General features: G+C 36.8%; 2 protein-coding genes across 2 annotated transcripts; both read left to right on the top strand.

Moving 5' to 3' along the window:
- The first annotated feature begins 3,835 nt into the window (after nt 1-3,835).
- Nucleotides 3,836-4,941, top strand: pth1b (parathyroid hormone 1b). The gene is made up of 3 exons (XM_059538064.1): nt 3,836-3,911; nt 4,010-4,109; nt 4,217-4,941. The coding sequence occupies exons 2-3, from the start codon at nt 4,018-4,020 to the stop codon at nt 4,422-4,424; spliced, it is 300 nt and encodes a 99-aa protein (XP_059394047.1). The 5' UTR covers nt 3,836-3,911; nt 4,010-4,017; the 3' UTR covers nt 4,425-4,941.
- An 86-nt stretch (nt 4,942-5,027) lies between these two features.
- On the top strand, nt 5,028-13,931 carry LOC132126645 (BTB/POZ domain-containing protein 10-like). Its single transcript, XM_059538053.1, has 8 exons — nt 5,028-5,172; nt 8,313-8,497; nt 8,594-8,876; nt 9,448-9,550; nt 10,423-10,543; nt 11,047-11,244; nt 12,322-12,432; nt 13,043-13,931. The coding sequence occupies exons 2-8, from the start codon at nt 8,344-8,346 to the stop codon at nt 13,372-13,374; spliced, it is 1,302 nt and encodes a 433-aa protein (XP_059394036.1). The 5' UTR covers nt 5,028-5,172; nt 8,313-8,343; the 3' UTR covers nt 13,375-13,931.
- Nucleotides 13,932-14,024: the final 93 nt, after the last annotated feature.

The raw sequence follows: 14,024 nt of genomic DNA, 5'->3' as shown, positions 1-14,024 counted from the left end.
CATTTCATTGCTGTCATTAAAGGACCTGCTGAGATCATTTCAGTAATCGTCTTGTTAACTCAGGTGAGAATGTTGACGAGCACAAGGCTGGAGATCATTATGTCAGGCTGATTGGGTTAGAATGGCAGACTTGACATGTTAAAAGGAGGGTGATGCTTGAAATCATTGTTCTTCCATTGTTAACCATGGTGACCTGCAAAGAAACGCGTGCAGCCATCATTGCGTTGCATATAAATGGCTTCACAGGCAAGGATATTGTGGCTACTAAGATTGCACCTAAATCAACAATTTATAGGATCATCAAGAACTTCAAGGAAAGAGGTTCAATTCTTGTAAAGAAGGCTTCAGGGCGTCCAAGAAAGTCCAGCAAGCGCCAGGATCGTCTCCTAAATAGGATTCAGTTGCGGGATCGGAGTGCCACCAGTGCAGAGCTTGCGCATCTGCACGCACAGTGAGGCCAAGACTTTTGGAAGATGGCCTGGTGTCAAGAAGGGCAGCAAAGAAGCCACTTCTCTCCAAAAAAATACAGGGACAGATTGATCTTCTGCAGAAAGTATAGTGAATGGACTGCTGAGGACTGGGGCTAAGTCATATTCTCTGATGAAGCCCCTTTCCGATTGTTTGTGGCATCTTGAAAAAGGCTTGTCCGGAGAAGAAAAGGTGAGCGCTACCATCAGTCCTGTGTCATGCTAACAGTAAAGCATCCTGACACCATTCATGTGTGGGGTTGCTTCTCATCCAAGGGAGTGGGCTCACTCACAATTCTGGCCAAAAACACAGCCATGAATAAAGAATGGTACCAAAACACCCTCCAACAGCAACTTCTTCCAACAATCCAACAACAGTTTGGTGAAGAACAATGCATTTTCCAGCACGATGGAGCACCGTGCCATAAGGCAAAAGTGATAACTAAGTGGCTCGGGGACCAGAATGTTGAAATTTTGGGTCCATGGCCTGGAAACTCCCCAGATCTTAATCCCATTGAGAACTTGCGGTCAATCCTCAAGAGGCGGGTGGATAAACAAAAACCCACTAATTCTGACAAACTCCAAGAAGTGATTATGAAAGAATGGGTTGCTATCAGTCAGGATTTGGCCCAGAAGTTGATTGAGAGCATGACCAGTCGAATTGCAGAGGTCCTGAAAAAGAAGGGCCAACACTGCAAATACTGACTCTTTGCATAAATGTCATGTAATTGTCGATAAAAGCCTTTGAAACATATGAAGTGCTTGTAATTATATTTCAGTACATCACAGAAACAACTGAAACAAAGATCTAAAAGCAGTTTAGCAGCAAACTTTTTGAAAACTAATATTTATGTAATTCTCAAAACTTTTGGCCACGACTGTACATACTGAACAGCCACCCCTCAAAAAAAAAAAAATTATATATATATATATATATATATATATATATATATATTGAAAAAAAGGCACAAGAGGGGGGCAAATTTATCACACAAATTTAATCAACAACAACATATCTAAACATCTTCAGTCTTCTAAAAATGTCTTACAAAGAAATACATGCAGGGTTGCACATTCTTAATTTCAATTTCTCACAAATGCCCAGCTAAAAATAACTTGTCAGTTATTGACAGGCTCCTACAAAGCACTGGCTTCAGCCAAAGGTTAAAAAGCTCTATGTCTAAAGCCCATTTTAAAGAAGACCTGCGTGATTTTAATGTGGCATTTCTGACATTGTTACATGGGGGTGACCCCTGTAAATGGTTTGTAAGCAATTCTTCACCTTAATCCTCAGCGGTTCTCCCACACACTACTGCCGCTAAATGCCATTAGTGAGATGACAAACATTGTGACCACATGAGGTAATGAGAACAGCTTGCTTGTGTTGACTCAACATGTGCAGCGCTTTACTCCATACCAAACCCTTCTCAGGTGCACAAACACATATAAGTTATTAATGTATGTCATGAGGTAAGTTGTCTATGCTTGTTGCAACTTTAATTGGAGCATATGCATTTACATATGCATTATGCCTAATTAGCATTAAGGAAGTAGAAATAGTATGTTTGTTAATATATGTGCTGCTGATATTTTTTATTGATTTATTTATTATTATATATATATTTTTTTTTAAATTGTTTTTTTTTATGTAAAATCTGGCAACAACATATATTTGTGTTTATTTTTGTAACTCAACATGGCTTACATATATTTTATTTGTTGGACTGCACATCCAAAAAATATCATGGGAGTCTGTGTGTGATATATAGCACTCAACCTCCTCAGCTCATCTGACACTGCAATAACTACAGTACTTCATGACACTCATCACACCCTTTAAAAGAGATTCTGGACCTTGTCTGAGCAATGCCTGGCTTCAACAACAACATGTGGTTTTGTGGGAAACGTCATGACTTATCCCAAGTCTGTAATTTTGTATGCAATAAAAGACTCATTATTAATTATTGAATATTTAACAAATATTGAAGAGTAAATGCAAAATAATAGATATTTATAAAAATCACAGTGGTATTAACCGAAGGGATATGTACTGTATCTGTACTGTGAACTGTTTCATCAGTCACTTGTGGTGTTCCTCAAGGCTCTGTGTTAGGACCAGTATTGTTTTCTATACAACCACTACGTGATTCAGCACCAGGATGTACATTTTCATCGCTATGCATATTACTTACATTTGTATCTGTATTTTGTTTCTTTAAAAAATAAAGTCTTGCATTTATTTTAGTAATTGTTGGTAAAAAAATTATGTTTGTATTGTTTTATTATAGAATTTACCATGAGTTTATAATATATCTATATATCTATCTACATTTCTGTACCTATCATTATGTTTAGTGAAGCAGTTTATGCTGTAAGTTTTGTATAATAGACATTTGTTTTGGTTCTTTCAGTTTGGTTGTTTGCTAGGACTTACTGCATGTGTCATGACACAGTCATTCCTCTTCCACATTTAGAAAACTTCTCTCATGGTTACCTAATGTGTCCCATGAGAGTATTACAAGGTTATACACCTCCAATAGATCACTTAAACTTCAGGTGGACCTCGCTTGCACAATGATGTCTGACACAAAACTGTTGTTTTATTTTCTAAGTCTGACCGAGTAAACCGCAAGAAAAAAATAAAAATAAACAATAATCATATGCTCCAATCATATAATGTGTTATGAACAACACAAAAAAATAGTTACAGAATTTACTCTGCATTCTAAATAAAACAGGGACTACTATGTAAACACAAAAATATCATCCTTGCCAAAGGAATTATTTATTTTAATTTTTTATTTGTCATTTCTCAATAGTGCCACTTATACATTTGTTTCAATGTGTGAATTTGTAAAAGTAACATTTGCAGTCACCATTAATAATAACAGAAAAAAATTAAATCAGATTCAATCTTTATTGTCAATGCAGCATTCTATTCAAAAATAAAAACTAACAAATAAAATAATTATATAAAACCTGTCTTTGGCATAATAATTAAGAATACTCAATTAAAATAAGTAAAAATTATCCCCTTTTATTTTTTAAGAGTGTTTGAGATGGGTTTTGAGTCTCTGAACATAATATAATAAAATATGTACTTACTTGTGGAAGGTGGCACCCTGCCTGACCGTCATAGCCGTACATGGCACTAGTTCTCCAGCACTGTGGTCACGGGGTCTTGACCAAGGTGTTGAAAACAGAATTAGTGGGGGTGTCGGTAGCCATGTGTCGTCATGTGCATGCCAGTCTCCATCAAAGCATGGATGACATCACCATCAATAATGGAGATAGCTCATCAATGACCAACAGGAGGGGGCTTGTATGTATAAAAAGAGAAAGAGTAGCCCCAACGCACAAATATGACAGCGAACAACAGATGGACCCTCTCAACACAGTAGCTACAAAATACAGAAGCAGTCGAATAAAAGAAAACAAGACTTGGTAAGTTTACAGGCAAATGTCTCTTTATCATGGACACTTTATCTCGTAAGTCAAAAAACTTATCCCTAACTTTTTATTTTTTTATTTTTTTTTTACAGGTATCACTATGCTACCCAAACGTTCTTTGGAGAAAATCATGCTTGTTATTGTGCTGGGGAGTCTTTGCGGTTTGCCATATCTGGAGGGATTACCACTCAGGTGAGAGAATAGCATACAACATATTGGTCCAAAATGTTGGTGTTGTTTTTTTTTAGTTTTGTGATTTCAATTCAAATCTGATCGATCCGTATGTCCATCTGCAACAGCAAGAGGTCAATCAGTGAAGTTCAACTCATGCACAATGTTCGGGAGCACAAGGAAATGATAGAAAGGCAGGACTGGCTTCAGTTGAAGCTCAACAATATCATCATCCCCTCAATAAATGACTCCCAAAAGGAGCAGAAATGGAAAACCAACGGCCCATCTATCAGACGTTTAAGAAAGGGGGACGGTGCAGCGTGGATCTTGAACTGACATTGTCAAAACTGATGTTTCTGAAAAGCTAATGAACTCTAAATAATGAAAAGTGTTTTCTCAGTAACGTGCAGGAGGAGGACACAGTAAGAGTCAATTAAAATATACTATTGTACTCGGAGAAAGAATGTGCACTGCTTTACTTATGTCTTTTTTTATTTATTTTCAGATATTTGTATTTATTTATTTGTAAATTAATGTTGTTGTTTAGATTTTTAGGCATATTTTTCAGAAACTGTGTAGGACATACAAAGGACAATGTCTTAACCTTGTAGTAGGCCTCTGTGTTTTCACTGTTTTCATAGTACCATTCTGACTTTTTAAATGTACTTTCAACAAATATTTGTACTATTTTTTAGACATCCAACAATTGCACTAAAATGTGGACCAACTGGATGTGTTTAATTATACATTACATTACATAAAACAAACTAAGCAAGACTTATTTTGTGTTCTTTCTTTCTTTCTTTCTTTCTTTCTTTCTTTCTTTCTTTCTTTCGTGTTTAACTTCTTGTAATCTGACACATTTTATAAATACATTTGATAAAGCCCATTGACTTTATGACGCAATTCTCGCGATACTTCAGCGAAGTCGCGTTTCCTGTCAGCAGTTGTTGGAGATCAAATTTGCTTTTCCAGAAAAAGCTGATGGTCCTCTCCAAATTTTGGTTATTCTTTTCTGTTTACCTCACGGAAGAACACCGGTAATTAGCTGCTTTACAAACTATGCTCACGACACCGTAAAAAGGTAAGAATTTATTTCATTCATAATCCAAACGTATGTTGTTTTGTAGGTTAGCTTCCGTGGCTAACGTTAGCTAATAGATCTGTAACGTACGCTGAGGTTTGAGTGTGATGAGTCCGCTGCTTAACAACGCATCAGACATATAATCACACATTTAATTACATATTCCTGTTTAATGAACGAGTGTAGCTTGTCGAATAGCGTTTGTTTTTTATGTTCTTTCTTTATTGTCCTATATCGACTCTGGCATGATGATACACCAACAGTCATTGATCAGTCGGACGGATGTCAATCCTGTTGCTTTTGGCTCAGATCAGATCACAAGAGCTTTAAAAACATTTAAAATGAAATGGAGAATGTTATGAAATCTCAGTGTTTACATATGTTCTCATCTGGCTCTAAAATTACAATTTACAATTTCCAATGTACAATTTCCCATCTGATGCATGAATTAAGTTTAACGTTACATAGAACAACATCGTTTCTTTTTACTACAAAACAACGCTGAATTAACTTTTTTTTTTTATTAATTAAAATTATATAATACAAAACTAAAACTGGTTTTGTTTCCAGATCTGTAGAGAAAACAATAACGCTTTAGATTAAAATACCTCAAACACATTATATATTACATTTACATTTCATGTTATGTGGTAAGACAAATTTAATTTAATAAGGTTATCATGTTTTTAACTGTATAGTGTGTATATATATATATATGTGTCAAAATTACTAAACCTCTACAGTAAATAATATTATAATTTTCCATTCTTTTTGCACTAAATGGTGTGTTTGTAATATAATATATTATTCTATATATTACTTGGGGCACTTTCATCAGAAATGCTGAATCTGTAGTTATTTAAAGGTCATAAAGAGAACATGTGTAACTTGAAACACTATGTGAAAATTTTAAGAATGGGTCAAAAGGAAGTCATGTCATGGCAGTTTGGTTGTAAAATCACATGCTGAATCGTAAAAAAATAGCTTTTTCTTGAATGAATTCGACCACATGTATCAGAGGATTAAGCCACACTTTAAAATTCTGAAAATATTTAAATATTAAACATGATGTATAACATTTGTAAATGTTAAATTGTGACTTGATTTGAATGCCCAAACATTTCAGTAAGCAAATAAACAAAGCGATTGCTTTGATAAAAGCAGCACATTGGTTGTTAATTAATGACATTATCTTGAATGGATGGTCTGCTTGTACTTTAGAGGCACAGCCAGTATCACATGAATCACGTAAAATTGTGTAAACACTGAAGATTACTCACTACATGATGATAAATGTAGCAGTTCACTTCCTTGTAAGTGGTAACCAAAACTACTGGTTTATCTACTTGTGAGTCACTTAACGTACTGATTTCAAATTTAACAGTTTGTGGTTATAGAGACTTTATAAGACCTTTGATTTATAATTTTGTGCAGCAACAATGTTTTTATTTACTTCAGTGACTTTTGTTATCTAGAGTGGAATATATAGTACTTGGCACTGTATGTAGGAGGAGTGAGAAACTAGCCAAGGGTTTATCAAAAGCCTCAGCTGTGTTTTTGCTCACTGCATGGGTGAGGAATGGAGGAAAGGGATGGTCTCTGTCCCCCTGTATTCGTTGTTTTATTTTAATGGACTGGTTTAAATGGACAACTATCTTTGGAATTTCTTTAAAAAACTTAAAAAAAACTTAAAAAACAAAAACAAAAAAACAAAAACAGAAGCACTGTGCACAGAGGGAGGGGTGCTGTACACAAATGTCTGATTCATATCCCATCTTAATGGTTATTTGTCCAATACGTTTTAGGATTACATATGTTTGGATTTTCAAAGTGTCCTTACCATGGTACAGTCATGTATCAAATGGTAATACAATGTCACTTTGATATTTACCATGGTACTGTATGATCACTTGGACAACCAAAATGGACAACCAAAAGCCGTGGTAGTACAATAGTGCTGTTTTGTTCATTTATGTAGTACAGGTGTGTATGCACACATTGATTCAGTAGTGTGACCAACACCCGGGCCCAGGCCCCATTTCTCCTGTGTGTTACACTCATGACATCCAGTTTACCCCAGGCACTTTCTGATCAACTGGAACAGAAGCCATTCAAACACACCCTTTCTCAATCCTGTGTGACTGCTCTCATCTGTTGCCTTATTCACTCTGTTGTTTATTTGCATATTAGTAGTCACTGTAAATATGCTACATTTCTATCTGAGCGTCTGGCATAAACAAATATCATAAGTGGTGTTGTGAATTACATTAAAGGGTGTCGTCTTGGGAATGTGTTATTGTTTTTTTCTCCTCTTCAGTGAATATGTTCTTGTTTTACAGCACGCTTGGATAGGCCTAGTTGTTGTATATGGCAAAGGGTGGTATTTATGGTTACAATGCTTCCAGTTCTGAACTGTCTTATGTGAAAGGATCTGGCGGTACTGTTTTAATCTTTCTGGATTCTATGTTTTATGATTTATTACACATTTATAAACTAAAACCATGATAATGAAAACCAAACATTTTTGACAATAAGTCAAAAAATTTTACTGCAGCATTTTACTGAAATGGAAAAATATTTTGATGGTGACTAGATTAATAGATTATCATATTTTGACATTGTGAAATATTTTGACTGGACATTCTCAAATGAAATGGTGAAATGAGAAGCTCTGGAGATGGAGTTTTATGTTTACGTTCAAATGCAAGATGATTTTGCCCCTACACTACAATGTCACAATCTTTTGAACAGTAAGATTTTTTATGTTTTTAAAGAAGTCTTTTCTGCTCACCAAGCCTGAATTTATTCAATGTAAAGTACAGAAAAAAACAGTAAAACTTTTAAGTATTTTTGCTATTTAAAATAACTGTTTTCTATTTAAATATATTTTTCCACAAAAAAAAAAAAAATAATAATAATAATAAATGTGTGGTCTTAGTAAACTATTATAAATCTGTTCTCAGTTTTACTGTGCAGAGATGTGAACAATCCTGACATTAGCTCTCTGTGGTGTTGTGGGAGCCATTTCACCTTAAATTACACTGGGAGCTTGTTCCTCTTGAGAGTCGCTGATTTATGTCTCTGGATCTAGTCTTCAGAGGTGTTTTCTAAGGTCTCTCGCTCTTTTTCGCTTCCCGCAGTGGCCAGATGTGTTAGACTATCCAGGTGAAAATGAACATGCATGGTGCCAGTGGAGGCTGTGACCGATCCAGAGATCGGCGTCGCTCCAGCGATCGCTCTCGGGACTCCTCACACGAGCGTGGCGAAGGCCAGCTCACACCCTGTATTCGCAACGTGACCTCACCCACACACCAACACAACAGCGGTGAGAAAAGGCTATTTGTTGTTTAGATCCGATGTGGCTCTTCATTTAAGTTCCATGGTTTGTCATCATGTCATGTCATATGTGTCACGTGAGCAGATCGCGAGGGCGGCTCATCGCGGCCCAGCAGCCCCAGGCCTCAGAGGATCTCTCCCAGCAGCAGCAGCAGTGGGGTGGCCAGCAGCCGCAACAGCAGCTTGTCCAGCTCGGAGGGCACATACAAGAGCATGGTTCCCAGTGAGATGGTCTTCGTCTATGAGAATGTCAAAGATGGAGCCCGCAGCGTCCGCACGTCAGAGAAGGTCACGCTTATAGTGGACAACACTCGCTTCGTGGTGGACCCCTCGATTTTCACAGCACAGCCCAACACCATGCTGGGCAGGTTAGGAGCAGACCGACCGTCTGTCTTGACCTTCACATCAATTAAAAAGTGTGGCCACATTTACACCTAGCATGAAGATTAATTTTGTCCGATCTGAGTGACATTTCAAAGATGGCTGCTGAATTAAATGGCTTGCCTCAAAGTATCTTTAGAATAACAGTTTGAATAAGGATTGTAGGGAAGATAATATTTGGGGCAGTTACATACACAGTGGCACCAAATAAAAAAATATCTCGACTTGTGTTTTGAAGATTAAGTCTTATGGGTTTAGAGCAACATGATGGTGAGAAATTGCTAGAATTTTCCTTTATGGCTGTACTATCCCTTTCTCAATACGATACTTTTCTTAAACCAAATCAGACTTTATTACCTAAAAAAGACATTTGTAGGATCACACAAGAATAATAACAAAGGAAAAAATGACATGAGGGAGAGTAGACAATGACAGAATGAACCCTTTAATTAAGCTCAACCTTAAAATATTCTGTAATATGGCTTTTTAATATTTTTAAATATTGTTTCTGGAAAAAAAAAAATATATATATATATTATTCTTTTTTTTTTTTGGTAGAATGTTTGGATCTGGACGGGAACACAATTTCACCCGGCCCAATGAGAAAGGAGAATATGATGTGGCAGAGGGCATCAGCTCCACTGTGTTTAGAGCCATTCTGGTAGGTCACTCAACATCTCACCTTTACTTTCTCACTGCACACATGAAAGCTTGTCAATGCTGCAGGCAGACAAAATAAATGTACAGAATGATTCTTTTTATGTATGATACCTGTTCTTTGTCCTATCTGTGGTCGGGCACAGCATGGTAGTTCTTGTCTGATATGCGACCCACTTAAGCTCCAGTCTGTCACAAATCCTTAGCTTTGGTTTCAGAAAGAAATATTTTATTAAGGTAATCCCTAATAGACTCTTGTGTTTAGGTAGCAGGACAAATTACAAAATTTTGTATTTATTAATTTGGAGACCGTGCACTGATAAAGTCTAGTTGTTGATTTGAATGGGTAAGTTAGTGTTTGAGACAGGTCTGTGGTTTAGTCGCAGGCTTTTACTGTGGGCTGTTTCGGCTCTGGGAACATCTCCTAATGAGCTTCCTGCAACAGCCTTTAAATAATGACTTTAAGCGCTGCATAAGCCTGTCATCAGCTTTGCTGTGTATCCTGCTGTACTGATCTTTCACTGCAGTGTCTGTTATGTGTGTCAGGACACCATATTGGATATTCATTATGATATTTGCTAAATATTATATTTAACTCTTAAATTATTGGCGTTTTTAAATATACATTTTAAGAGAGATTATTGCTTGAAGTGAGCGATTAAGAAAATATTAGTGTAAAAATGAGCATGAACAATTGCAATAAATTTTCTGTCAAATTAAAACATCTGTGATGCCAGCCAATAACTGATATAGTATTGACATATTGTGCACCCGTAGTGTTTGGTTAAAAATGATTAGTTCCAGTTAGCAGCAGTCCATGTTTGCAGCTTCTGTAATGGCATCTTTCGTATTGTCTGTCCTTTCTGTAACTTGCAGGATTTCTATAAATCTGGGATAATCCGTTGTCCTGATGGAATCTCCATTCCCGAGCTGAGGGAAGCGTGCGACTATCTGTGCATCTCTTTTGACTACAGTACTATCAAGTGCCGAGACCTGAGTGAGTAATTCTTGAAATACTCTTCCTGATAATGCGAGACTCACATTGAGGGAATAGTTCACCCAAAAATAAAAACAAGCTGAAAATGTACACACCCTTAGGCCATCCAAGATGTAGCATTTGGTTCTTCATCGGAACAGATTCGGAGAAAAATAGCGTTACATCACTTGCTCACCAATGGATCCTCTGCAGTGAATGGGTGCTGTCGGAATAATTAAAAACATTGCAGTTCATAAGTAATCCATGTGACTCTAGTCTATCAATTAATGTATTGTGCAAACTTTGTGTGTGTCCATCATTAAGGAATTTTAGAGAATCGAGGACTATTTTTCAGTTTCAGCTGAACTATTCCTTTAATCTTCTTTCAGTGTCCATGTCAGCTCTGTGATCTGACAGCTGTGGTATTTTAACAATGGTTTCTTCCTCATATTTCACAAAATGCCAGATTTGCCTGCTTTGGTTTTCCTCAAGTTTTTGTTTATTGACCATGTTTGTCTGTTCAGGTGCCCTGATGCATGAACTGTCCAACGACGGCGCTCGGCGGCAGTTTGAGTTCTATCTGGAGGAGATGGTGCTTCCTCTGATGGTGGCAAGCGCTCAGAGCGGAGAGAGGGAGTGTCACATAGTTGTGCTCACAGACGATGACGTGGTGGACTGGGACGAGGAGTACCCACCTCAGATGGGAGAGGAGTATTCACAAAGTAATCACACACACTTCTTTGTGTTATCTTGAAAACATTTCAGAAGTGCTTAGTGATGCACCAAAATGAAATTTTTTTTATTTAGCCGAGAACTGTAAATTTAGTTTATTTAGTAATCAAATAAGTAATAAAATGAATTTCAATTTCAGGACTCCAATAAAAACCAAACAATTTAAGTCATACCTAAGGAAGTTTTATACCAATATTTTAATGATATAGTTATGTACTCAAATTCATGGTTGAAATCTACACTTATAAATAAAAATATATATATTCAAATTTATTTGAACATACATTAATGAAGACAACATGTTAAGTAAAACATGATGGATATATAGTATAGTACCATGTTTTTCGTATAAGTCGCATCAGTCCAAAAATACGTCATGATGAGGAAAAAAACATATGTAAGTCGCACTGGTGTATAAGTCACAATTATTTAGACCCAAGAACCAAGAGAAAACATTACCGTCTACAGCCGCGAGAGGGCGCTCTATGTCTTCACTGTAGACTACAGGAGCACTGAGCAGCATAGAGCGCCCTCTTGCGGCTGGACAGTCTTGTTTTCTATTGGTTCATTTCTCTTGGTTCATGTCAAATAAATTTTGATAAATAAGTCGCACCTGACTATAAGTCGCAGGACCAGCCAAACTATGAAAAAAGTGCGACTTCTAGTCCGGAAAATACGGTACATCTGTTTTGCAAAATACTCCTTTTTAGAGTAATTTTTTAGTCAACTAATAAACTAGACATTGAATAGCATTCCTTTATTTAAATGTAACATTACATGACATTGTTTTCCAACTGTTTTAGTGACATCTCGTGGTTGAAAACGTATTGTGGTTATAGACCTCAGCCAGGTTGGCAGCTTATTTAATTTTTGATACGAATAAAACCAAGGTTGTGAGGGACTGAAGTACAGTGTTCAATAAACTGTACTGCCGTTTAACAGCAGACTGAAATATCTTTACGAACAACACTTTGTTGACAAAAACAGTTTAGTAAAGTGTGAGTTGGCAAAAAGAATGTGATCTATTTTTGGTTGCCAAAATTGTATTATTTTTTTCTCCCTTTTAGTTATCTACAGTACAAAACTGTATCGTTTCTTCAAGTACATTGAAAACCGTGATGTAGCCAAATCAGTTTTAAAAGATCGAGGACTGAAGAAAATCCGACTTGGTATCGAAGGTAAGAAATCTTTATTATTTTTACAACATTACATATTCGAATGAATCGCTACAATCTCATTTTAACGATTTAAAGGGATGGTTTACCCCCCCAAAAATATTCTCTGAAGTAGCAATGAATCAAATATGGCAACAGTTATCAGGTTTGACATTTGGTCATGACAAATCTGAGAACCAAGATTTTTGTTATAGTATTCAAATCTAATATTATATTGACATATATATAAAAACATATTTTTTGTATATCTACAAAGCAGAATGGCTGAAATGTACTAATAGCCAATAAGATGCACACAAATTTGATAAAAAGATATTATCACTATTTTCACAATATTTACTTTAAATGCCCTACAAAAATTTGAAGTCAGAAATGCTCTGCTATACATTAACAAAGCAGAGTCAGTAGAACTGGGTCTAGATGTTATGGCCAAGTATTTGCAGATCAGTCTTCCTCTAGACAAAAGGTGCCATACTTAATTGAAAGCTACAAGGGAAGGGCAAGGTTTAGCATGAGGGTAAATATAATGACAGAATTTGAATGAACTTTTATGTGTTGGTTATGACCCACATCAGAGGATCACAACTTTTGAATATCAAATCTCCATCTGTAGGTTATCCAACATACAAAGAGAAAGTGAAAAAGCGCCCCGGCGGCCGACCTGAAGTCATTTACAACTACGTGCAGAGACCCTTCATCCGCATGTCCTGGGAGAAGGAGGAAGGCAAGAGTAGACACGTGGACTTCCAGTGCGTGAAGAGCAAGTCTATCACGAACCTGGCAGCGGCCGCGGCAGACATTCCCCAGGACCAGCTTGTGGTGATGAACCCTGGACCACAAGTGGATGAACTGGACATTCTTCCCAACCGACCTCCTCCCGGCCACCACTACAGCAACAACTTTAACAACGAGCCTGACCCCGACGCCCCCTCGCCTGCCGTCTGAGAGCAGACGCCCCTTCACAGCATGCTGGAGCATGAACCAGAGTGACACTATAACCAGATTGCCTTCTGCACCTCCTCCACAGCCTTAGAGCCTCAACTGTCTAGTTACTGTTTTTAAAAAGAAAAAAAAAACATCATCATGGACTTGGGATACTGGCATGGGCAGTGCTCTCCTGGTCCATCTTCGCTGTTTTTTTGTTTTGTTCTTTTTTTTTTTCACTTGACCAAAGGAAATGTATTTTTGTTTGTTTGAAGTTAGCAACCCCGCTTATTTTGTAATTGGGCCTGTGATTATAATTATAACTATTGTTCTTTTCCATTTTACTGTATTATTACTACAGTGAGCTGAATTATTGTAATTTTGATGCATTTAGGTTTGGTGCCACTTCTTTTAAAAAAGCTCTCCCCTTGATCTCAAACTCCTGTGTCTCCTCAGGAGGTCCATTTGCCTGGTGAATGAATGTGGTTTTTCTTAGAAAAACATTAATTCATCTGCTCAAGATCTGTCGGTTCTAGCGCTTGAAAATCATTGTATTAATAAAGATATATATAATGTAATGTACAGTGTTTGACATGAGAAGTTTGAGTTTTGGTGTTTCACCGATGCCAAAGATTATAATAGAAACTCTTTATGATTGTGTAACACATGGG

The sequence above is a fragment of the Carassius carassius genome, chromosome 3 (genome assembly GCF_963082965.1).
Source record: "Carassius carassius chromosome 3, fCarCar2.1, whole genome shotgun sequence".
Lineage (NCBI taxonomy): Eukaryota > Metazoa > Chordata > Actinopteri > Cypriniformes > Cyprinidae > Carassius > Carassius carassius.
Note: the sequence above shows the minus strand (reverse complement) of the source record. Positions and strands in the feature narration are given on the sequence as shown.